At 45.0% G+C, this 25,534-nt stretch overlaps 2 protein-coding genes and 1 long non-coding RNA gene across 4 annotated transcripts in view; 2 read left to right on the top strand and 1 right to left on the bottom strand.

Annotated features, from left to right (window-relative positions):
- Nucleotides 1-1,857, top strand: part of FARSA (phenylalanyl-tRNA synthetase subunit alpha) — a 29,677-nt gene extending 27,820 nt beyond the window's left edge. Inside the window, exon 13 of the mRNA XM_075859026.1 lies at nt 844-1,857. Coding sequence (XP_075715141.1) covers nt 844-949 — 106 coding nt within the window. The 3' untranslated portion in view covers nt 950-1,857. The remainder of the gene's footprint in view (nt 1-843) is intronic.
- LOC142750174 (uncharacterized) lies at nt 1,596-22,390 on the bottom strand. Its single transcript, XR_012882579.1, has 3 exons — nt 22,059-22,390; nt 12,493-12,736; nt 1,596-4,266 (listed from the first exon to the last, which is right to left on the bottom strand). It is a non-coding gene; the product is annotated as an uncharacterized LOC142750174 (long non-coding RNA).
- The window catches only part of SYCE2 (synaptonemal complex central element protein 2), a 70,485-nt gene continuing 67,090 nt past the window's right edge, over nt 22,140-25,534 (top strand). The window contains exon 1 of one of the 2 annotated variants that reach the window (XM_075859028.1): nt 22,140-22,304. The gene's annotated coding sequence lies outside the window, so the exon portion shown is untranslated. Of the gene's footprint in view, nt 22,347-25,534 lie in introns of both variants that reach the window. The other variant, XM_075859029.1, reaches the window with a different exon arrangement.

Here is a 25,534-nt window from a genome sequence, read left to right as displayed (position 1 = left end):
CTTCTGACACGTAAACATGTTATCAAGTTGAGACGTGGAATGTCCTCCGGCACTGTGGAAGTGACTGTCCTCACGTAGCCACATCTACAGCATGTTCTGAGGGTGATGGCATTTGTAGATGTGGGCTGTTATGTGGTTGTGTTGCAGAAAATAAGACTCGGCTCCCAGACTCCTGTATCCAGTATAGGAGCTTATACGGAAATACTCCCATTTGTTGTGATAGGAGTCCTATTGCAAGGCTCCCGTTCTGAATAGTGGGGCCTAGAAGGCAGGGTGCGCAGTTCTGCCTTCATCCAGTTTATGTACTGTGCGCAGCACTGACAATGGGAGATCCATGTTTTGCCTCCACAAAACGAGACAATCGGCTAATAGTATACGATGAACCTTTGCAAATTTTTTTTTTATGGGTCCAATTAATCTAAAATAAAAATGAAAAAACTCAAATCAAAATCTACTGTTTTGTGTCTACAGCTCCTATGCAGAACTATCATGTCTCCATGGTTACAGACTACAAACTGACCTCGTGTGTAGTCTGATCCTACAATTGTTCCTTTCTTTCCGCTGCCTTTATCTTGCTAACCTAATCTTCCTAATCTAGACAGGGGTTCAAATGGAAGCAAGAAACAAATGATTGCAGAATCCGACTACGCAGGGTTTGTTTGTAGTCTGTAACCATGAAGACATATTTGTAATTTTTAATCAAGGCTATTTGCAAAGTTGCTTTCTTCTTCCTTCTTTTTTTTTTTTTTCTTCTTTTCATTGGAGCAATAAACTGTACTGCATCTCTGCTGGAGATCTAATAAGAACTGATAACCTTTTTTTTATTTTTGTTTTTCCTTTCAGGCCGACAATGATAAAGTACAGAATTAATAACATACGAGAGCTGGTGGGACATAAGGTTAATTTGCAGATGGTATATGACAGCCCTATATGCCGCCTGGACTCCTAAGGAGAGGACCATGAATATTTTTCTGATACGGGATAAAAAATTATTATATTTGAATATTTTGGGGCTCTGTACTTGGAGTACTAACTGTTCCATGATGACTATTCGCTGCACATTTCTTACTCTCTTTTTAATGGGGGATTTAGTAAAACCTTTTTGGGACTTGTACAGTTGTCCAGAGTTTATAGGCAGCACCCCGTTTGTATCAGTCGTCTATTTTTTTTAAATAATTGATAATGGGTTAAAATGCTTTATAAATCTTCAGGAACACTCCTGAAAAAAACCTCATACACTGTGTCATGCCTAGTGCAGTGCATGAGGGGGCGGTGCATGACACTGTTTTAAAGATAAGTCATGCTCTGCCCCCTCAGGTTCTGCACTAAACAAAAAAGTATATCTGTTTTTCCAGGTGAGCTGCTTTTAGGCCCCATGCGCACGACCGTAATTACGGACCCATTCAATTCTATTGCGCACGGGAAGGTGTCCATGTCGTAGAAAGGCTCCGCAAAGATGGGACATGTCATAATTTTTTTTCCTTTTACGGACCGTGCTCCCATATTTTATATGGGAGCTCGGCCCGCAAATGCGGATGGCTGTCCGCGGCCGGCTGTGCCTGAAATTACAGGCCGTGATTACGGGCACGGTCGTGTGCATGTTGCCTAAGAGCCGGGTCTGGAAATAAATGTTTAGTATAACTAGTCATATCAGACCTGGAGGGGGGTGGGATATTTATTTATATACATTTCTTAGCGCCTCATCCTTTTATCTTTATGACCAGTGGTTCTGGGTTCAGTACAACTTACATAAGGGAATATTGCAGAGTGGAGTATGTAACTACAGCCGCTCTGTCGCTGTGCAGATTATCACGTTGTTTTTATGGAAATAAATACAAATTTCTGGCATTTATTAAATGTTTTTATATTTTTTTTTATTTTAAAAAAATCACATTATGCGACAAGTTTATGAAAGTTCCTACGTATGCCTAGTACTATAAATGGCTATGTGACATACCACATGGTGATACCAATAGAGGACCTATGTGACATGGAGTCTGCCCTTCCCACCATAGGGTGACACAGGAGGGAGGAGCTATATGACATGGAGTCTGCCCTTCCCACCATAGGGTGACACAGGAGGGAGGAGCTATGTGACATGGAGTCTGCCCTTCCCACCATAGGGTGACACAGGAGGGAGGACCTATGTGACATGGAGTCTCCTCCTCCTACCGCAGGGTGACAGATAGGAGGGGGAAGCTTTGTCACATGGAGTCTGCCCCCCCAAACCACAGGGAGACACTGGCTATACCTATAGGTTGGGTTATAATGCAAAAACTTAGGAACTGTGAAGGAAAAATAAACCTTAAAAGCAAAAATATTTAATAACCGTTAAAGGGACCCTGCAAGTTCATACAAAGCAGCTTCATAGGCGGCAGTTTAGAAGGGTGGTGCTTTCTAATATGCGTCATGTTCCAATTCTGCCTCCATACTCCATGCGTGCTTATAGGGGTTGTGTCGACATAGCTGTATAAGGTCTTGTTTTTTGCGGGACAAGTTGTATTTTTTAATACCACCATTTTGGGGTACATAGAATTTATTTAACTTTTGTTGGGGGGGAAAAGAAAAAAAAACAATTTCGGCACTTTTTTTTTTGCGTCCTATATTTACGCAGTTTACCATGTGGTATAAATAACACAAAAACTTTATTCAGCGGGTTGTTTGATTGCAACGATACCAAATTTATATAGTTTTCTTATGTTTTACTACTTTTACACAGTAAACACTTTTCCTTTTTTTTTTTTTTTTCAACGTTATTTGTTTTTGTCTCTGTCTGAAGAGCCACAACTTTTTTTTTTTCCGCCGCTGCATCTGCATGAGGGCTTTTTTTTTGCGTGGCGACTTGTAGTTTTTATGGGTACCATTTTGTCCGTGTAAAACAGGCATTAAGGGTATGTTCACACATTTACTAAAAACTTTCCAAAATACGGCCGTTTTTGGAGCGGTTTTTCTACAAAGTCAATGAAAATGGCCGAAGTGACATGCACTTCTTTTTCGCAGGTGGTTTTTTACGTGGCCGTTTTGAAAAACAGCCATGTAAAAAAAAACTGCACGTCGGAACAGAACGCCGTATTTCCCATTGCAATCAATGGGCAGATGTTTGGAGGCGTTCTGCTTCCGATTTTTCGGCCCGAAAATAGCCCATATGAACATACCATAACTAGAGGAAGACCTGGGGGCCTTTATTCGGCACCTTGCGATCACATGGCAGGGTGCCGGTGAGTTGAGAGAGGGTGCCCCCTCCCTCCAAAACCACTCCGATGCGGCGCTCGCTATTGAGTGCCGCATCTGAGGGGTTAAACGAGCGGGATAAATACTGATATCGATTCCGCCTGTTCGGGCAGGTCTGCTCCCAGCCCTCCACTACCTCTGTCATTGCCTCGCTGCGGGACAACTGTCCTGTACTGTAATCATGTTTTCAGTACGGGACAGAAGCTCCACAGAGAGGCAGGGACTCCTAGCGTCATACATAACTATGATGCCAGGAGCCCGGCTCCCTGCAGTGTGTTCGGTTCGGGACTTGCGGCCGAAATACGTTCCGTCATCTACGGACCGAACGTGCTCCTGTGAATCCAGCCTCAGATGTTCATTGTCAACCGCATTGATCGAACCGGTTTATCTCGAAGAAAATGTTTTATGTCCATTAGGCTGAAGGAGTCATGACTGGGGTAGAGGGCACAAGAATATCTGTATATAAAAAAAATAAGATTTTCTCAATGGTTACTCCACAATCTGGAATAGTTCACCGACCGCAAGGATCTTGGGGAAAAAATAAAATATGGTTTGGGTTTGTGTTTCCTCTTGTCATCTGCAGCACCAAGATCTATGAAAAGGCCTCATTCACTCATTTTAGACTGCTCTGACTACTGGGAGTCAGGTGTGGACTATGACGTAAGTCCTTATGCCCTCACCCACGGACATCACAGTTGGATTTATCTGTAGGGGACACAAGGACTGCTGGTAACATGCAGGGACCTCTGAATAATGTTGCATGTGACGGAGTCGGAGTCCCCTTTAACCGTGGTCAAACACTTTGCAGGGAAGCTTTCCTCTGGCCACAGTCTCTGCCGTGTGATGTTGGTAGGTGTGAGAGGCTAGTAGGAGTCTCGTGGTTTGAACCAATAGATACACACACCTCAGGCTGATCCGGCAAGCAGTAAATATTCATTTTGTCTGCAGACACTGGCAGGAGGGATTTCCTCATGGACGGCACCGCTTCATGCGCTGGGTATTCCTTACTTTCTGTCTGGGGGCCCAGGATGCAGTCTGTAGAAGATATGAAAATACATGTAGGAATAAATAGGAAGCACTGGAAAAAAAAACGATTTGAGCAGGTTGGGCTTTGTTCACACAAACTTCACGCCGTTCCTTAAAATGGACCCATGACCGTTATGCTGAGTCCGTTTCAGATACCAGCAGATGCGGAAGGACCCCGAATGATTTTTAAGCTGACACGAACTCTTCAGCCGCTTTGTTCTAGCGATCGGTGGGGGTCTCAGTGCTCGGACCTCCACCAATCCCAACTTCTGACATGTCACTATGACATGTCGGAAGTTTGTCATACGTTTTGCTACACTTTAAGGTTTTTACCTCCTTTCACTCCGATAGTTCCCATCTTTGAGAATATTAAACAGGTCAATTCCCTTCACGTCTTCTATCGTGAACCCGCCTTTGTGGTGGGTGGTGATCAAATTGAATTGTCTAGATGTTTCCAGATGTTTGAAAATGTATCTTGTCAGGTCCCAGGATATCGGGAAGGTTGAGAATTGGATCCACCGGCGTCTGTGAAAGCTCATTCCACCTCCTGGGCGGAAAATAAAATTCATTCTACTGAATCATGTTTGTAGTGCGGCCGCTTGGAACTCACGCCAGAAAACCATTATTGGTGGAATTTCCGAATTTCTATTTTCCCTTAGTCCTAACATCAGCACAAACTTCTCTCCCCATTAATTTGTCATTATTGTGCTGCTATCAGGACTAATGGAAACCAGATTAGCGTTAGAAATTATCCAACTTACCTTTTACACTGTCCAATCCGTGCTAATAGTCACTGTTTAAAGACCACACCCTATTAATGGTAAAGACTTGTCCACACATAATGGAATTGTTGCAAAAAATTTCTGCAGCAATTCCGTTGAATGTAGCAGACAATCCGCTACGGAAAGAACGCAGCATTTCCTCTGTTTTTTACTGCAGAAAACGGTGGGTATTTTTCTGTGTTTTTGTCAATGTTGGGAGATGGGGACGACATCTCAGAAAAACTCAGCAATTCAGTCCACTTTCTGCAGCAGGAATTGATGTGCTGCGGTACAAAAAATACGCTCTGCGGGTCAATTTCGGTTTGGGATTTTTACGCAGCGTGTGGATGAGATATGTTAAATCTCACCAACTTTGCTGCTACTGTATTCTGCTGGGAAAATACACAGAATTTCCGCTACACGTGGACAAGCCCTAACAGCCAGTTGTCAATTTATTTATTTGTTTCAAGGAGCAATGGCACATTTGCTACAGAATTATTTCAGGAAGGATGCAAGTGTTTACTAAGGCTAAGTTCACATCTGCGTCGTCCATTCCGTTTTTCTTTTCAATCATAGCAGAAAAACTAAAATAACGGCATGCCAGATCCGTTGCCCAACGGACCCCATTGACATATAATGAAATCCATCTTGTTCTGTCATGACGTCTGTCTTGTTGATGGGAAGTACAGCGCTCCATGTTGCACTTTTTTTCCGGTTAAATATGAGAAAAATCTGCAACGCAGATGTGAACTTAGGCTAAAAAAGACATCAAAAGAGAGGGCTGGTCCTCTTTACTACACTACACCAGACAGCCGACAGCTCCTCTATACTACACCACACCAGACAGCCGACAGCTCCTCTATACTACACCACACCAGACAGCCGACAGCTCCTCTATACTACACCACACCAGACAGCCGACAGCTCCTCTATACTACACCACACCGGACAGCCGACAGCTCCTCTATACTACACCACACAGGACAGCCGACGGCTCCGCTATACTACACCACACAGGACAGCCGACAACTCCTCTATATTACACCACACAGGACAGCCGACAACTCCTCTATACTACACCACACCGGACAGCCGACAGCTCCTCTATACTACACCACACAGGACAGCCGACAGCTCCTCTATACTACACCACACAGGACAGCCGACGGCTCCGCTATACTACACCACACAGGACAGCCGACAACTCCTCTATATTACACCACACAGGACAGCCGACAACTCCTCTATACTACACCACACCGGACAGCCGACAGCTCCTCTACACTACACCACACAGGAGAGCGAATGGCTCCTCTATACTACACCACACAGGACAGCCGACAGCTCCTCTATACTACACCACACAGGAGAGCCGGTAGATCCTCTATACTACACCACACAGGAGAGCTGACAGATCCCCTATACTACACACAGAAGAGCTGACTGGTCCTCTATACTACACCACACAGGAGAGCTGACAGATCCTCTATACTATACCACAAAAGACAGCTGACAGATGCTGTTTACTACACCACACAGGAGAGCTGCCAGATCCTCTATACTACACCTCACAGGAGAACTGGCTGGTCCTCTATACTACACCTCACAAGAGAGCTGACAGAGCCTCTGTACTACACCACACAGGAGAACTGACAGATCCTCTGTACTACACCACACAAGAGAGCTGACAGCTCGTCTATACTACACCACACAGGAGAACGGACAGTTCCTCTATATTACACCACACAGGAGAGCTGACAGCTCGTCTATACTACACAACACAGGAGAGCTGACAGGTCCTCTATACTACACCACACAGGAGAGCTGACAGGTCCTCTATACTACACCACACAGGAGAGCTGACAAATCCTCTATACTACACCACACAGGAGAGCTGACAGATCCTTTATACTACACCACACAGGAGAGCTGACAGATCCTGTTTACTACATCACACAGCAGAGCTGACAGATCCTCTATATTAAACACCAGAGAGCTGACAGAGCTATACTACACCACACAGTAGAATTGGAAGGTCCTCTATACCACACCACACAAGAGAAACCACACAGTAGAACTGGAAGGTCCTCTATACCACACCACACAAGAGAGCTGACAGATCACACCACACAGGAGAGCTGATAGATCCCGTTTACTACACCACACAGGAGAGGTGACAGATCCTCTACACTACACCTCACAGGAGAGCTGACAGATCCCCTATACTACATCACACAGGAGAGCTGACAGATCCTCTATACTACACCACACAGGAGAGCTGACGTGTCCTCTATACTACATTACACAGGAGAACTGAAAGCTCCTCTATATTACACCACACAGGAGAACTGGCAGGTCCTCTATACTACACCACACAGGAGAGCTGACAGCTCCTCTATACCACAACACACAGGAGAGCTGACAGATCCTCTATACTACACCACACAGGAGAGCTGACATATCCTTTATACTACACCACACAGGAGAACTGGCAGGTCCTTTATACTACACCACACTGGAGATCTGACAGATCCTCTATAGTACACCACACAGGAGAACTGGCAGGTCCTCTATACTACACTACACAAAAGAGCTGACAGCTCCTCTATACTACACCACACAGGAGAGCTGACAGCTCCTCTATACCACAACACACAGGAAAGCTGACAGATCCTGTATACTACACCACAAAGGAGAGCTGATATATCCTATATACTACACTGCACAGGAGAGCTGACAAATCCTATACTACACCACACAGGAGAGCCGACAGCTCCTCTATACTGCACCACACAGGACAGCAGAGAGATACTCTATACTACACCACATAGGACAGCTGACAGATCCTGTATGCTATACCATAAAAGAGAGCTGGCAGATCCTATTTACTACACCACACAGGGGAGCTGACAGATCCTCTACACTACACCACAAAGGAAAGCTGACAGATCCTTTATACTACACCACACAGGAGAGCTGACAGATCCTCTATACTACACCACACAGGAGAGCTGACAGATCCTCTATACTACACCACACAGGAGAGCTGACAGAACCTCTATACTACACTACACAGGAGAATTGACCGATCCTCTATACTACACCACACAGAAGAACTGACAGATCCTCTATACTACACCACACAGGAGAGCTGACAGATCCTCTGTACTACACCACACAGGAGAGCTGACAGATCCTCTGTACTACACCACACAGGAGAGCTGACAGCTCGTCTATACTACACCACACAGGAGAGCTGACAGATCCTCTATACTACACCACACAGGAGAGCTGACAGATCCTCTATACTACACCACACAGGAGAATTGACCGATCCTCTATACTACACCACACAGAAGAACTGACAGATCCTCTGTACTACACCACAAAGGAGAGCTGGAAGATTCTCTATACTACACCACACAGAAGAACTGACAGATCCTCTGTACTACACCACAAAGGAGAGCTGGAAGATTCTCTAAACTACACCACACAGGAGAGCTGACAGCTCCTCTATACTACACCACACAGGCGAACTGACAGATCCTCTATACTACACCACATAGGAGAGCTGACTGTTCCTCTGTACTACACACAAGAGAACTGACAGCTCCTCTAAACTACACCACACAGGCGAGCTGACAGATCATGTATACTACACCACACAGGAGAGCTGACAAATCCTCTATACTACACCACACAGGAGAAGTGACAGATCCTCAATACTACACCTCACAGGAGAGCCGACAGCTCCTCTATACTACACCACACAGGAGAGCCGACAGATCCTTTATACTACACCACAAAGGAGAGCTGGCAGATCCTCTATAATACAACACATCGGAGAGCTGACAGCTCCTCTATACTACACCACACAGGATAGCTGACAGATCCCCCATATTACACCACACAGGAGAGCTGACAGATCCGGTTTACTACACCACACAGTAGAGCTGTCAGCTCGTCTAAACTATACCACACAGGAGTGCTGACATATCCTCTATACTACACCGCACAGGAGAATGGACAGCTCCTCTATACTACACCACACAAGAGAGCTGACAGCTCCTCTATACTACACCACAAAGAATAGCTGGCAGATCCTCTATACTACACCACACAGGACAGCTGACATGTCCTCTGTACTACACCACACAGGAGAGCTGACATGTCCTCTGTACTACACCACACGGGAGAGCTAACAGATCCTCTATACTACACCACGCAGTAGAGCTGACAGATCCTCTATACTACACCACGCAGGAGAGCTGACAGCTCCTCTATACTACACCACGCAGGAGAGCTGACAGCTCTTTACTACACCACACAGGACAGCTGATATGTCCTCTGTACTACACCACACAGGAGAGCTGACATGTCCTCTGTACTACACCACACAGGAGAGCTGACAGATCTTCTATACTACACCACACAGGAGAACTGGCAGGTCCTCTATACTACACAACTTAGAAGAGCTGACAGATCCTCTATACTACACCACTCTGGAGAGCTGACAGGTCCTGCATAGTACACCACAAAGTCGAGCTGACAGATCCTGTATACTACAACACAAAGGAGAGCTAAAAGATCCTCTATACTACACCACATAGGAGAATGGAGAGCTCCTCTATATTACACCACACAGGAGAGCTGACAGATCCTGTATACTACACCACAAAGGAGAGCTGACAGATCCTCTATACTACACCACACTGAAGAGCTGACAGAGCTTCTATACTACACCAAGCAGGAAAACTGGCAGGTCCTTTATACTACACCACATAGGAGAACTGAAAGATCACACCACACAAGAGAGCTGACAGATCCTGTATACTACACCACACAGGGGAGCTGTCAAATCCTGTATACTACACCACACAGGAGAGCTGACAGATCCTATATACTACACCACACAGGAGAGCTGACAGATCCTCTATACTACACCACATCGGAGAGCTGACATTTTCTTTATACTGCACCACACAGGAGAGCTGACAGATCCTCTATACTACACCACACAGGAGAGCTGACATATCCTCTATACTACACCACAAAGGAGAGCTGACAGATCACTGCACTACTTTTCCGGTTAAATATGACTAAATCTGCTAAATGTGCAACGCAGATGTGAACAGAGGCTAAAAAAGACATGTCAAAAGAGATGGGTGTTCCTCTTTACTACACCACACAGGACAGCTGACATGTCCTCTGTACTACACCACACAGGAGAGCTGACATGTCCTCTGTACTACACCAGACGGGAGAGCTAACAGATCCTCTATACTACACCACGCAGGAGAGCTGACAGCTCCGCTATACTACACCACACAGGAGAGCTGACCACTCCTCTATATTACACCACACTGGAGAGCTGACAGATCCTGTATACTACACAACAAAGGATAGCTGACAGATCCTCTATACTACACCACACAGGAGAACTGGCAGGTCCTCTATACTACACCACACAGGAGAGCTGACAGCTCCTCTATACTACACCACACAGGAGAGCTGACAGATCCTCTATACTACACTACACAGAAGAGCTGACAGCTCCTCTATACTACACCACACCGGAGAGCTGACAACTCCTCTATACTACACCACACAGAAGAGCTGATATCTCCTCTATACTACACCACACAGGAGAGCTGATAGCTCTTGTATACTACACCACACAGGAGAGCTGACAGATCCTCTATACTACACCACACAGGAGAAATGACAGATCCTCTATACTACACCACAGAAGAGAGCCGACAGCTACTCTATACTACACCACATAGAAAATCTGATATCTCCTCTATACTACACCACACAGGAGAGCTGACAGCTCCTCTATACTACACAACACAGGAGAGCTGACAGATCCTGTATGCTACACCACACAGGAGAGCTGACAGATCCTGTATACTACACCACACAGGGGGAGCTGTCAAATCCTGTATACTACACCACACAGGAGAGCTGACATATCCTCTATACTACATCACACAGCTCCATTATATTACACCACATAGGAGAGCTGACAAATCCTCTATACTACACCACACCACACAGGAGAGCTGACAGATCCTGTATACTACACCACACAGGAGAGCTGACAGGTCCTCTATACTACACCACACAAGAGAGCTGACAGCTCCTTTATACTACACCACACAAGAGAGCTGATAGATCCTCTATACTACACCACACAGGAGAGCTGACAGATCCTCTGTACTACACCACACAGGAGAGCTGACAGCTCCTTTATACTACACCACACAGGAGAGCTGACATGTGCTCTATGCTACACCACACAGGAGAATGACATGTGCTCTATACTACACCACATCGGAGAGCTGACATATCCTTTATACTACACCACACAGGAGAGTTGACAGATCACTGCACTATTTTTCCGGTTAAATATGACAAAATCCGCTAAATCTGCAACGCAGATGTGAACAGAGGCTAAAAAAGACATGTCACTAGAGATGGGTGGTCCTCTTTACTACACCACACAGGACAGCTGACATGTCCTCTGTACTACACCACACAGGAGAGCTGACAGATCCTCTATACTACACCACACAGGAGAGCTAAGAGCTCCTCTATACCACACCACACCACACAGGAGAGCTGACAGATCCTGTATACTACACCACAAAGGAGAGCTAACAGATCCTCTATACTACACCACACAGGAGAGCTGACATATCCTCTATACTACAAAACACAGAAGAGCTGACATATCCTCTATACTAAACCACACAGGAGAGCTGACAGATCCCCTATACTACACAGGGGAGCTGACAGCTCCTCTAAACTACACCACAAAGGAGAGCTGACAGATCCTCTATACTACAAAACACAGAAGAGCTGACATATCCTCTATACTAAACCACACAGGAGAGCTGATAGCTCCTGTATACTACACCACACAGGAGAGCTGTCAGATCCTCTATACTACACCACAGAGGAGAGCCGACAGCTACTCTATACTACACCACATAGAAAATCTGATATCTCCTCTATACTGCACAACACAACACAGGAGAACTGACAGATCCTGTATACTATACCACACAGGAGAGCTGACAGATCCTGTATACTACACACAGGAGAGCTGACAGATCCTCTATACTACACCACACAGGGGAGCTGTCAAATCCTGTATACTACACCACACAGGAGAGCTGACAGATCCTCTATACTACACCACACAGGAGAGCTGACATATTCTCTATACTACATCACACAGCTCCATTATATTACATCACATAGGAGAGCTGATAGATCCTCTATACTACACCACACATTAGAGCTGACAGATCCTCTATACTACACTACACAGGAGAGCTGACAGGTCCACTTTAACAATGCCAATAGGTAAGTGGCATAAAGCTTGCCTTAGTGGGCCCCTGCATGGGCTATGATGTGTGCATTCTTAACATAAGAAAAGACAATCAATTTTTATGTACAACTTTACCTGCAATGTCATGTGCTAAGTCTTTGATGAGATGTCCAACGATAGCATATGCAGCAGCTGCCACGACCACAGCTGCCATGAGAAGATAGATGACATATCTAGGAAGAGGAATTAGCTCCATTTCCATAGGCTTGTAATCAGGATATGAGGGGTGTTCATTCGAGACAGAGTATTGGTATGAGGACTGTGGCTGAGTGCGGCTGACAGTAAAGTTAAATGTTGAACCAGGGACAATCTCCATTTCCTTAAGATAAAGACATAATGTTAGTCTTTTCAAGCTCTTAATACTGCTACCATTAAAGTTATTCCACTAGAAATCCTCCTTTAAACTTGGAGTACAAGCTTTGTAGAGCACAGATTACTACTGTACAAATCATCTGCATATAATTCTACCACCAAACTGCTTTTTTCACTTTCGAGTCGCACCCGTGCGGGACCCGTTTTTATGGATCCCTCATAAACTTGAGTCTATTGAGGGATCGGTAAAAACGGACGAAAATAGGACATATCCTATTTTTTCACGGGCTCTTTACACGGTCCGTTAAAACAATAGCCGTGTGAACAGCCCCATTAAATTGCATGGGTCCATGTGCAGCTTTTATTGTGGAAAATGCGCAGCATATTACAGTAGCAGCAGTATGAATAAGATTTGAACAAATCTCATCCACACGCAGCAGAAAACATCCGCCCAGAATCGTTCATAAATTGATCTGCGGTGTGGTTTTTGAAGCAGCATCATGTCAATTTATCCTGCGGAATCGCTGCTCTTTTGTTGCAGGAATTCCCCATTTAATTCAATGGGGAGATAAAACCCGCAACAAAGAGCCATGCGACTTTTGTGGCGGAAACCCTGCGATTCCACCGCAAAAATCGCAAATGAGAAAAAAAAGCTTTTCTTTATTTCAAATGATAAAAAAATCTTATACTTACCCGTGGCCGTAGTCATAGCGACGCAATCCTCTCTTCTGAGAGCAATCAAAGGCTGCAGCGGTCACATGGACTACAGCGTCATTCCAGGAGGCCAGGCTGCGCTCAGAAGAAAGGGACGCGTTGCCATGACAATGCCTGGGTGGTCAGCATGAACTTTTTATTCCAGCAGTATTTCTGCAGCAGATATTCCACCTATTCCGTGCAGTTTCCTGGACGGATACGCTGTGTACTTTTACACCTATGGTTGTGTTCAGATAGCACCGGTATCTTTGGGTGCTCGAGGTAGGGTCCCAACCCGGATGTAGGTTAAGAATTGTAGTCTGCACACCTTGATTGTGTTTCAAAAATTATATTTATTTGCTTCTCAGGATAAATGCCAGAGGCTGGGGTGCCCATGAAGAGCGGTAAGCCGCCGAATACAATTCATAGCAGCGCTACTACGCATTATAGATACAGATCGATCAAGTCCCCAGTACGGCTCAGTGCCCGACGAAGGTCTTACGACCGAAACGTTGACGTTGCACATATAGCCTCTGGCATTTATCCTGAGAAACAAATAAATATAATTTTTGAAACACAATCAAGGTGTGCAGACTACAATTCTTAACCTAGTGTACTTTTACACAGCGTATCCGCCCTGTGTGTAAATCATCACTTGTGTATGTTTCTTAAAGTGTAGCGATAAAAGTTACTCTCTTGCCCGATCTGACATCAGGTGTGAAGAGCCGAGGAAACTGTATGACACCAAGCAAGAATCGTGCACAGGTCTTATTTTAATTAAAAGAACCTGTTCACGCCCAGCTTGCAGTTACTGTTCTAAAAGCCCAATATCAGATCAGGCGGAAGAGTAACTTTTCAGCGACACTTTAATAGATTGTGTTACCAAACCTAAGACTGTAAAGGATCTGCCAGACACAGCTTCTGTGTCGACGCCCGTGGGTAATCAGTCTGCACCTGCTCCTAGGTCTGAGAGAGTGACACGATCTTCTACCAGTCATGCTGGGAGGCTGAGGAGTGGGAGAGCCTATCACAGCCTGGCCAGACAGAGCTAGCTCCCGCCCTCTGTCTATTTATACCTGCATTTCCTGCTCCTCCAGTGCCTGTGATTCTTTCCTGTTTCCTGGCTCTGCTGCTGCTATTATTATTGACCTTGCTTCATTTTGACCCTGGCTTTACTGACTACGCAACTGCTCAGCGATTTGTACCTCGTTCTCTCCTGGTTTGACTCGGCTCGTTCACTACTCTTGTTGCTCACTGTGTTGCCGTGGGCAACTGCCCCATTTCCCTTAGCTTCTGTGTACCCTTGTCTGTTTGTCTGTCATGCACTTATTGAGCGTAGGGATCGTCGCCCAGTTGTACGCCGTCGCCTAGGACGGGCCGTTGCAAGTAGGCAGGGACTGAGTGGCTGGTAGATTAGGGCTCACCTGTCTGTCTCCCTACCCCGTCATTACAAAGACACTTCTCACTGAACTATATATGTGTTTTTTATGTATTATTGTAGTGATCCCAAAAGTGTCAGACCTTGTTCACATAGTGCAGGTTTGCTACAGATTTTGCAATATTTTTTTAGGATCGGAACCTAAACAGAAGAAATATATAAAGGAAGGCCTTATAGGTCTACTCTCCTGGATCCAATTCTGGTTTCGGCTAAAAAAAAAAATGCCTGCAAAATCAGGAAATCTGCACTATGTGAATAAGGCCTTACTGTGGACCCCACAACTGTTCCATAACAGACGTATTGTGTATCTGACAATAAAGAGGCCTGAAAAATTCTACAATCCAAGTTAAACTTCTTACCCACTGGAACACTTAAAATTATTTGCCATTTTATAATTTTTACATCGGTGTAAATCACCAAAAGGAAATTATATTCTAAATAGGGAGAATTAAAATATCACTAGCAGTGTTATGGGTATTTTTATATATGTTAACCCAAGGGGCAATTGGGCTGAATGTCCCCAAAATGTTTACCCAGCCTAGCCACTATTTTCTGTGTACTATCTTATGGTGATAGATGTACAGATTTTTAGTGGGATAGTTTTTGATTATTTTTGGCTAAGCAGTAAATTACTTATCAGTAATATATATAGATCTCAATACTTCAGAAATACTTCTGCTATAGTGTGAATTCTTTGGTTATTTTTTGTAGTTTTACTTAGGCATCATGGCATTCTTGTGATGTATTTATATCACCAACAAACATTCAATTTTAATTGTAGGTGAAGTGTTTGTAAAGGTATTTTGCATTCACTGCATTCCCTATAGTTGTCTCAGTCATACTCCTGCTCTGTGTTTGCCCCGAAGTGCATTTCTCTGAGTTTCTGCTTCTTTTACTACATAATATTTAATTTACAGGATGAATAGCTATTCATTAAAAACTTAAATCAATGTATAATAATCTAAAAAGGGTCTAAAGGTGGATATATATGACAAATAGAAATACTATAGACAAAAATTTATTTATATAAGAAGCCTCAACTTTGAAACAATAATGACTGTAAGTCAAACCGTAAATAAAAAGATATACATTTCTTCTTGACATTGGAGGGACCAGTGATCTGTTCAAAGTACTAACACCATTGTTTGTAACTCATCACTACAGGTGAAATGACAGAAGCGATATGTAGGACTCCCAAAAATCCTATCTATCTATCTATCTATCTATCTATCTATCTCATATCTATCTATCTATCTATCTATCTATCTATCTATCTATCTATCTATCTCATATCTATCTATCTCATATCTATCTATCTATCTCATATCTATCTATCTATCTCATATCTATCTATCTCATATCTATCTATCTCATATCTATCTATCTATCTCTTTATCTATCTATCTATCTATCTATCTATCTATCTATCTATCTATCTATCTATCTATCTATCTATCTATCTAAAGTGGCCATTTGGCAGAAACAGCTGTTACTAAAGACCCCTGCCCTCCATTAAATCCAGTGGTGAAGCATCCATCTATCGTTCTAGCAACTGTTTATATTCAATTATACGACAAATTCCAAAACGGAATAATTCTAATTCTGAGGACATTAAACCAGCAATATACCTGACCTGACGTTCACAGTGACTACAATGTATGGTGGTAAATACACTCAGAGGATTCTAACAATTGGTTTGTTTGGTCAGGACAACATTACTCAGGTGTTCGAAGATGGCACAACCATGCACAAGATTGTAACCTCTTCAACCAAATATACCCTCTATCAGGTGTCCCACAAAGAATGGAGCAGGGTAATACTTACTGTTCGGCAAAGAGATAATAGTCCCTGATAGCCGAATGACAGGCTGCCTCCAGTCCTCTCTGGTCAGCTTATAGAGCAGATAAGGACTGCTTTCTCATTACTGTGTGCTGCTGGCAGAGCTTGTGATATAACCCAGGATTACAGGGCAAGACCCTCCCTGAGTGGTGATGCCAACTGTTACTACAGCTTACTGCCTCCATCACAATATGTTCTCATTATAATGTACAAGGCTACGTTTACATCTGTATTGAGGCCTCCGTCGCAGATTCTGTCAAATTAGAAGGGAATAAAGTGGTGCATTCAGCGCTATTTTTCACGTCAAAACGAAGGACGGCATGCTGGACCCCATTGTAAGTTAATGATATATGTACCCGACGAACTACATTGTAAGTCAGGCACTGATGGCATCCTTTGTACGACGGATTCTGCAGAGTATTGTGTCTTTCGTCATGGATGCAAGCGACAATGCAAGTGAGAACTGAGCCTTAAGGTCCTATTACACAGCACGACGAGGGCCGTGTAAACGATCACAGATCAACGAGACAGCTCGTTGATCGGCGCTCGTGTGCTCCTTTCACAAGGAGCTACTATAGAGATGAACGCTGATGACTCCGATCTCTCGCCCCCATACATTTCTATCATGTCGGCAGTGCATCTCCCTGTTTACACATGGAGATGTGCTGCCGACAACAATAATATTTTAGGCTGCGTAAACTAAACAATCAGCTGATGAACGATGCTCAATCATTGGCTGATCGCTGGCTAATTATCAGTAATGAGCGTTTTGTGAACATTCGTTTTCTCGATGATTGGCCGGAGTAAAACGGCCATTAGTCGTATAATGTTTCCTTTTCATATTTATCTTAAGGCTAGGGCTACACGGTGACTTTTGCCGTGACACAAGTCACGCGGCCAAAGATTGCTTTGTGCCCGTGTGCATCGCACGTAATTAATGTGGCTGCATTGTAAACCTTAGGTGATTGTGACAAGAAATCCAGCAGGTTTCATTCAATGTCTATACGTTGAATGAAAGCGTTGTACTTGGCTGTTTACGTAATTCCCGTATACTTTGAATAGAGTGGCAGTGTACGTTTGACAGCCGCTCCATTCAATGTCCTACTGACTGTGGGCGAGCAGTGAGGAGGAACAGGAGGCTTGGGACCCCTGTTCTCAGAATAATGATCACCTATCTCGGGGATAGGTGATAATTAGTGATTCTGGGAAAACCCTTTTAAGTGCATGTTTTTTGAGGTATACAAAATTTTATAGGGGGCACGATCTACAGGGGTCTCTCTGGCAGGCACTATCTATAGGGGGCAGAGTGTGTGTGTGTGTGTGTGTGTGTGTGTGTGTGTGTGTGTGTGTGTGGGACACAGTGTATGGTGTTATAATAATTAGAGGTCCGGTTTATGGCGCTATTATATTTAGGGGCGTAGTGTGTGGTATAATGAGAACTTTATCTTTGTTTATAGGTGTAGAAATTTTGGAAAAGTGAGAAGCTGAAGACATCTGAGCGGCAAACAGCAGAAATGGGCTGTGGCCGGGAGAAGTCATCATAGAGGTCTGGACCGGATGGAGAAAAAGAACTAGAATCTGAGACGTCACCGGTGAGTCACTTAATGTAAATGTTTATTCTGCCTCTAATCAGCACTGTATGATCTGCAGCGAGATGATGGGTGGTTTGATTATGATATGTTTTGTTTTTTTTGTGAAACAGCATCTCCTTACCATTGTTCGGGCCATGCTGGGAGCTGGAAACAAATTAGCGCAAACCTATATGGCATGGTTTGCCCTAAGTTGAGCTGTATTTGTGCTGGTGCTGTATATATGTACTGAGCTTGGTTCTGGTGTTGTGTATAGAACTATATTGCTTGTAAAATGTACAAATGTTTTTATGCTCGAGTTACATAAAAAGAAATGTGGAAAAGAAATGACACGTCATTGATTGGTAGAGAAAACAAACACGGCGAGGGGGAAGGAGATGTCGGGAAAGAGGTTGGAGGGGGGCGCCAAACGGAATCTTTGCCCCGGGTGCTGGAGAACCTAGCTACGCCTCTGGAGTACGGTCCGACAGATGAAGCCATGCCAAAATGCGGTGCCTAACTGGTGCACTATTTAGCCGTTAACAGTGTGGTATTACTGGCAAAAAAACTCATTCTTAGGCCCTGTTGATATAATATTAGAGCCCTACGTTCGAAGATCTCCTGGGCACATACACTAAACATATCCATCGGCCCCCATTCACCCTTCAAATGCCAAAAGAGTGTCACCGTGTGTTGGTAATTTTGCTATATAAAAAAAGCATAGCAGCTATTCTAAACAAAAGGATTCAGTAAAAAAAAAAAATTGAGATTATGGGCGAAGTATTCCACTGTATGTATATACAGTGGAATACGTCACAGCCTTCCATCAGAGGTATACATCAGGAAATCCTCCAGAGGTATACCTCTGAGGGAAGGCTTCAAGGCTCTACTGCTATGTGAACAGAGAGCATCAATTTTTTCAGGATTAGGCTACCGTATTTACACAATATATTGATATAGTGACACACAGTCCCTGGATAAAAAGTGCCCTTCTGTGCTCATGCCGTTTCCAGACAGTGCCATATAACACCCATTTACTACATACGGTGCATACATAGTATATCACCCAGATACATAGTACATACCACAATGCCTAGAGCAATGTTTCCAAGCCAAGTACCCCATACCAAAAAAAAAATGACCCCAAGGCTATGAACCCATGCTGTATTTTTAAAGGAGTATTTCCATAATTTACATTTATCACCTATCGACAGTATAGGTGATAAGTGTCTGATCATTGGGACCCCTATTGATTACTAGAACAGGGGTCCCGAGTCCCCTGTTCCTCGTCATTGCATGACCGCTGTCAGGAGAACTTTAAATGAGGTGGCAGACGAGCACGCGTGGTGCCATTCCAAGTCTATGGGGCTGACGGAGACAGTCAAGCACAGTGCTCCGTCAATCCCAAGAACATTGGAGTGGCAGAGCACATGCTCTGTGGGGGGCTCAGCACCCTCGGTCTAGTGATCGATGGGCCGTTGGACACTTAGCACCCCTCCTGTGAATGTGATAAATGTTGATTCTGGGAATACCCCTTTATATAGGTGCAGCACGGTGTGGGTACAGTGCATGTACGCCCTATGACATGTAACACCCCCTGGGGTAGCCATACCCCAGGTTGAGAACATGGGCCCTAAAGTTCCGAAATTTGCTCACATAGAGCCATATGGTGCATATAAGCCAAAGTGCCTCCCCCTCTGAAGGACTCAGAGCGGCCATTTATTATATGGCAAACGTGTAAAATTTCCCATAGAGGTAAGGGTATGTTCACACACAAACTCAAAAACGTCTCAAAATACGGAGCTGTTTTCAAAAGAAAACAGCTCCTGATTTTCAGACTTTTTTTTTAGCAATTCGCTTCGATTTACGGCCGTTTTTGGAGCTGTTTTTCAATAGATTCAATGAAAAACGGCTCCAAAAATGGCTCAATAAGTGACATGCACTTCTTTTTCACGGCTGTTTTTTATGTGGCCGTTTTTCAAAACGGCCACGTAAAAAACCAGGCCCGTCGGAACATAACGCTGGTTTCCCATTGCAATCAATGGGCAGATGTTTGGAGGCGTTCTGCTCCCGATTTTTCAGACCGTTTTTCGGGCCGAAAAACGGCTGAAAATAAGTCGTGTGAACATACCCTGACAATTGATAGCGGTGGTTTCTGTAAGCTGGACCAATAGTAATCAGCTGATCGCCGAGGTGGTTGTTTTTATAGAGTGGGTTTGTCTTCCTGAGACCCTTTAAGCCAGGGGTCTCAAACTCGGCCGGGTAAGTGGGCCACATATAGAAAAAATTTGACGGGCCGCATTTCAACAATTCAGTTTTGTGTCGCTAAATGCAGTCCGGCGTCTCAGTTGGCAGCGTTTGGCAGACACACAAATGTCAAGATTGAGCAGCTCCTTTTAAGATAGTGCCACAGTGCCCTCTGTAGATACTGCTAGAGTGCCCTCTGTAGATACTGCCACAGTGTCCTCTGTAGATACTGCCACAGTGCCCTCGGTAGATACTGCCACAGTGCCCTCGGTAGATACTGCCACAGTGTCCTCTGTAGATACTGCCACAGTGTCCTCTGTAGATACTGCCACAGTGCCCTCGGTAGATACTGCCACAGTGTCCACTGTAGATGCTGCCAGTGCCCACTGTAGATGCTGCCAGTGCCCTCGGTAGATGCTGTCACAGTGCCCTCTGTAGATACTGCCACACACCCACCTATAGAATAATGCCACTGTGCCCTCTGTAGATGCTACCACCGTGCCCTCTGTAGATGCTGCCACAGTGCCATATATGGAGAGTGATGTCAGGGGCTTGCCCAGAGCTGGAGTCCCGGAGCAGAGCCGCTTCTAGCACTCTGCCTGGGACGCCAGCTGTGCTCCTGACATCACTGTCCAGCTCTGGGGAAGCCCTAGACATCGCTGTCCATATATGGACAGCGATATCAGGGAATTCCACAGAGTCCCGGAGCAGAGCCTATACCAGCGCTCTGCCGGGGACTCCGCTCTGGGGAAGACCCTGACAACACTGTCCCGGATCAGAGCCTATGCTAGCGGCTGTGTCCCGCGGGCTGCAGATGATAGCCTCAGGGGTCGCATGCGGCCCGCTTGAGACCCCTGCTTTAAGCCTTAGTGACAAAAAAAAGGTAATTCCTTTAAGGCTGGGTTCACACACCCTATTTATGGACGTAATTCGGACGTTTTAGCCCCGAATTACGTCCGAAAATACGGCTCCAAAGCGTCGGCACACATCTGCCCATTCATTTGAATGGGTTTTACGATGTTCTGTGCCGACGGTCATTTTTTTTACGCACCGCTGTCAAAAGACGGCGCATAAAAAAAACGGCCGCGTCAAAGACACTTCTTGAGACGTAATTGGAGCCGCTTTCCATGGACTCCATGGAAAAACAGCTCCAATTACGTCCGTAATTGACGCAGCGAAAAAGCGCCTGCACTTGCCATTACGTCTGAAATTCCGGAGCTGTTTTCTCCTGAAAACAGCTCCGTCATTTCAGCCGTAACGGAGGCTGCCGTGTGAACATACCCTAAGGCAGTTCTACACCTATCTAACTTCTGGACAAATGTCTATTATGAAAGAGCAGATCTCTCACTAGCTGCCAGGACGTCTGACAGGACCCAGGTAAAAGAGTGGAGCAAATGTACGTTTTGAACACGATGGCAAATTAGTCTCATTCCTCCCTTACATAGGATGAACTGTGGTAGTCACCAATCATGTCACATTTGATCAGCTAAGCTACAACTGAGGTAAATATAGTTATAAATATTCGTCTTGGACATCGATTTTACTCATTTTCTGAGCACGGGTCACACATATTAATTTCCCTCCTAGAGCAGAAGTGACCACACCACGCCTCTGGGACGGACCCGCCGATATTTAGAATCAGTTACAAGCCACGCCCCTTCATCGTTCCCGCGTCTCCAGCTGTGGCGCAGATCCTACACTTGTACGGATAACGTCCCCCGCCGTCTCGCAGCCATTTTGAAGACCACGGCAGCTCCGCCCTTTCTGCAGTTGTGAGGAAACGCGGCCCGGTATAAGAGCTGGTCGACTAGCCGACATTTAAGAAAAATGATGTAGTTCTTAACTATTAACTATTATGTGTGACGTGATTGGCTTCATCTTTGTACTCAATGTAGACGTATATAAAGTCATTTGTGATTGTTTAGGGTCCATGTGTGAAATATACATGAATGCATCACATTGAATACTTAGGACAAAGCTTATTAAAGTGCAAGTTCATTATTATATCTTATGACGTGTTACTGAGAAAAATGGTTTGCTGTTGTATTCACACAGCAGGTAGATGATAAATTGAAGTTAACAAGATTTTACACATTCACACAATTTGTCTAAAAAACTGTTTTGTTAGGTTTTTTTTTTAACTGCAACATGAAAGGCAGCATGCAGTGTTAGGGCCTGTTCACATCACCGTTCGCTCTCCGTTCCTGTGTTCCGTCGGAGGTTTCCGTCGGGTGAACCCCGCAACGGAAAGTGAAACCACAGCTTCCGTTTCAGTCACCATTGATATCAATGGTGACGGAAACATCGCTAATGGTTTCCGTTCGTCACCATTCCGGCAGGTTTCCGGTAGCGCAGTCGACTGCGCTATTGATTCCATCGTTAAAACGGAAACCTGCCGGAATGGTGACGAACGGAAACCATTAGCGATGTTTCCGTCACCATTGATATCAATGGTGACTGAAACGGAAGCTGTGGTTTCACTTTCCGTTGCGGGGTTCACCCGACGGAATCCTGGAACGGAAAACGAACGGTGATGTGAACAGGCCCTTAGGCCCCATGCACACGACCGTAAAAATTCTCCGTAATTGCGGACCGTAATATAGTCCGCAATTACGCACCCATTCAGTTCTATTGGCCGCGGACACCTTTGGATGGGTGTCCGTGCCGTAGAAATGTTCCGAAAATTATGGAAGATGTCCGTCCTTTGCATATTGCGTATTACGGGCCGTGCTCCCATAGTTTGCATGGGAGCACGGCCCGAAAATGTGGGCCGTGTTTACGGGCACGGCCGTGTGCACGGGGCCATACATAGAAATTGATCTAGGAACGTTTTTTGGAACTGTCCCTTTAAGAATAAAAAAGTACAAATACAAACTACTAAACTAATACAGACCCCTAAATAATTAAAGACCCCCAGACTACCTAAATACTGACCCCATACCTCTAAACTAATACAGACCCCATATTTCTAAACAAATACAGACCCCTAAATAAATACAGAACCCAGGCCAAACTAACACAGACCCCTAAGTAAAGACCCTAGACTAGACGCCCTAAATAAATACGGATCCTATATCTCTAAACTAATAACAACCCCCTAAACAAATAGAGACCTCAGACCAGAGCCCCAAATACATGCAGTCCCTGACCCCCTAAATAAATACAGACCCCCTAAATATATACAGACCCCTAAATAAATATAGACCCCAGGCCAAACCCCTAAATACAGACCCAGACCAGACCCCTTAATAATAATAGACCCCACACCGCTTAACTAATAGAGACGCCAAACAAATACAAACCCTCTAAATACAGACCCCTTAACTAATACAGACCCCTTAAATAAGTACAGACTTCCTAAACTAATACAGACCCTATAAATAAATAAATACAGACCCCTAAATAAACACAGACCACCAGCAGACTTCCGCAGGACGCAGATACAGTTGAACCTAATTTCTGAAGAGAGAACCATCAGCTCCCTGCTTCAGAATTAATTCAGAGTGGAGGAGCAAAGGGAGCTCCTCCACTCTCCCAGGACTCCCCGGGCACAGTGCTACTTTAAGCGCTGTGCTCAGAGAAGCCATTGACATCACTGTGATATATGGATAGTGATGTCAGTGGCTGCCGATGATATGGCTGGGGATACCGCTCCTGGAGGAAACCCCTGAGGTCACTGTCCATATATGGACATTGACGTCAGGGACTTCTCCTGGAGCGGAATCCCCGGCCAGAGTCGGCAACAGGGATTCCGCTCAAGGAGTAGTCACTGTCCATATATGGACATTGACAGCAGGGCTTCCCTCTAGGAGCGCAATCACTGGCCTATGCTCTGGCTGGGGATTCCACTCCTAGAGGGAGTACCAATGGCGCTATCTACAGGGGGGGGGGGGTGCAATCTTCAAGGTGGGTGTGGCACTATCAACATGGACACCGTGGCACTTTATAGGGGCACTATCTACATGGGCACAGTGGCACTATCTACAAGGGCACTGACACTTAATATTTGGGCACCAGCACTAGGGGCAGCTTTGGGGGCATTACACTGTATAAGGGTAGCTAGGGGGCATTATACTGTATGGGGGAAGCTATGGGACATAATACTGTATGGGGCAGCTATGGGGGCATTATGCTGCATGGGGGAATTTGGGCATTATACTGCATGGGGCATCTGTGAGGGGATTACGCTGTATGGGGGCAACTGTGGACATTATACTGCAAAGGAGTATCTGTGGACATTATACTGTATGGGTGCATCTGTGTTGGCTTTATACTGTATAGGGGCATTACATTGTATGGTGGCAGCTAGAGGGCATTATACTGTGTGGGGGCAGCTATTTGGGGTTATACTGTGTGGGAGGCACTATGGGAGCATGATACTGTGGGCTGAACCGGGTGTGTATGGGCGGCGATTAGGTGGGATTACAGGCGTGGCTTAAAATAAAAAAAAATGCCCCTGGTTGTCCCTTGGGATACGTGAAAGTTGGGAGGTATGCCACCAGACCCCCTAAATAATAACAGACCCCACACCCCTTATCTATTACAGATTTTCGAAATAAATACAGACCCTCAGACCAGACCCTTAACTTATGCAGACCCTCTAAATAAATACAAACCCCAAAATAAATACAGACCCCACACCCCTAAACTAATACAGATCCCTTGAGTAAATACAGATCCCCTAAATAAATACAGACCCCAGACCAGATGTGCAGATACTCCCCTCTCCTATAGTTCTCTTTACTCTCGAGCGCCACTGCAGACAATATCTTGACACCGGCCGTTCATTCAGATGTTGTCTCCAGCCTTGCCAGGGAGTGAAGAAGACTGCAGGAACAGGGAGAGTTGAGCATGTTGTGAGGACAGGGGACACCTGGGTGATTTGCCTGCTTTCCGGGTGTCCAGAAGATCTCCCCTTTTTTCGAGAGTCCCCTGGCACATATAACCCACCCTTATGCCTGAGCTACATGGTGACTTACAATCGCATAAGATGTTTATTATTTACAATGGGGCTAAAACT

The sequence above is a fragment of the Rhinoderma darwinii genome, chromosome 3 (assembly GCF_050947455.1).
Source record: "Rhinoderma darwinii isolate aRhiDar2 chromosome 3, aRhiDar2.hap1, whole genome shotgun sequence".
Lineage (NCBI taxonomy): Eukaryota > Metazoa > Chordata > Amphibia > Anura > Rhinodermatidae > Rhinoderma > Rhinoderma darwinii.
The sequence above is the reverse complement of the archived record's forward strand: the minus strand, read 5'-3'. Positions and strand labels throughout refer to the sequence as shown.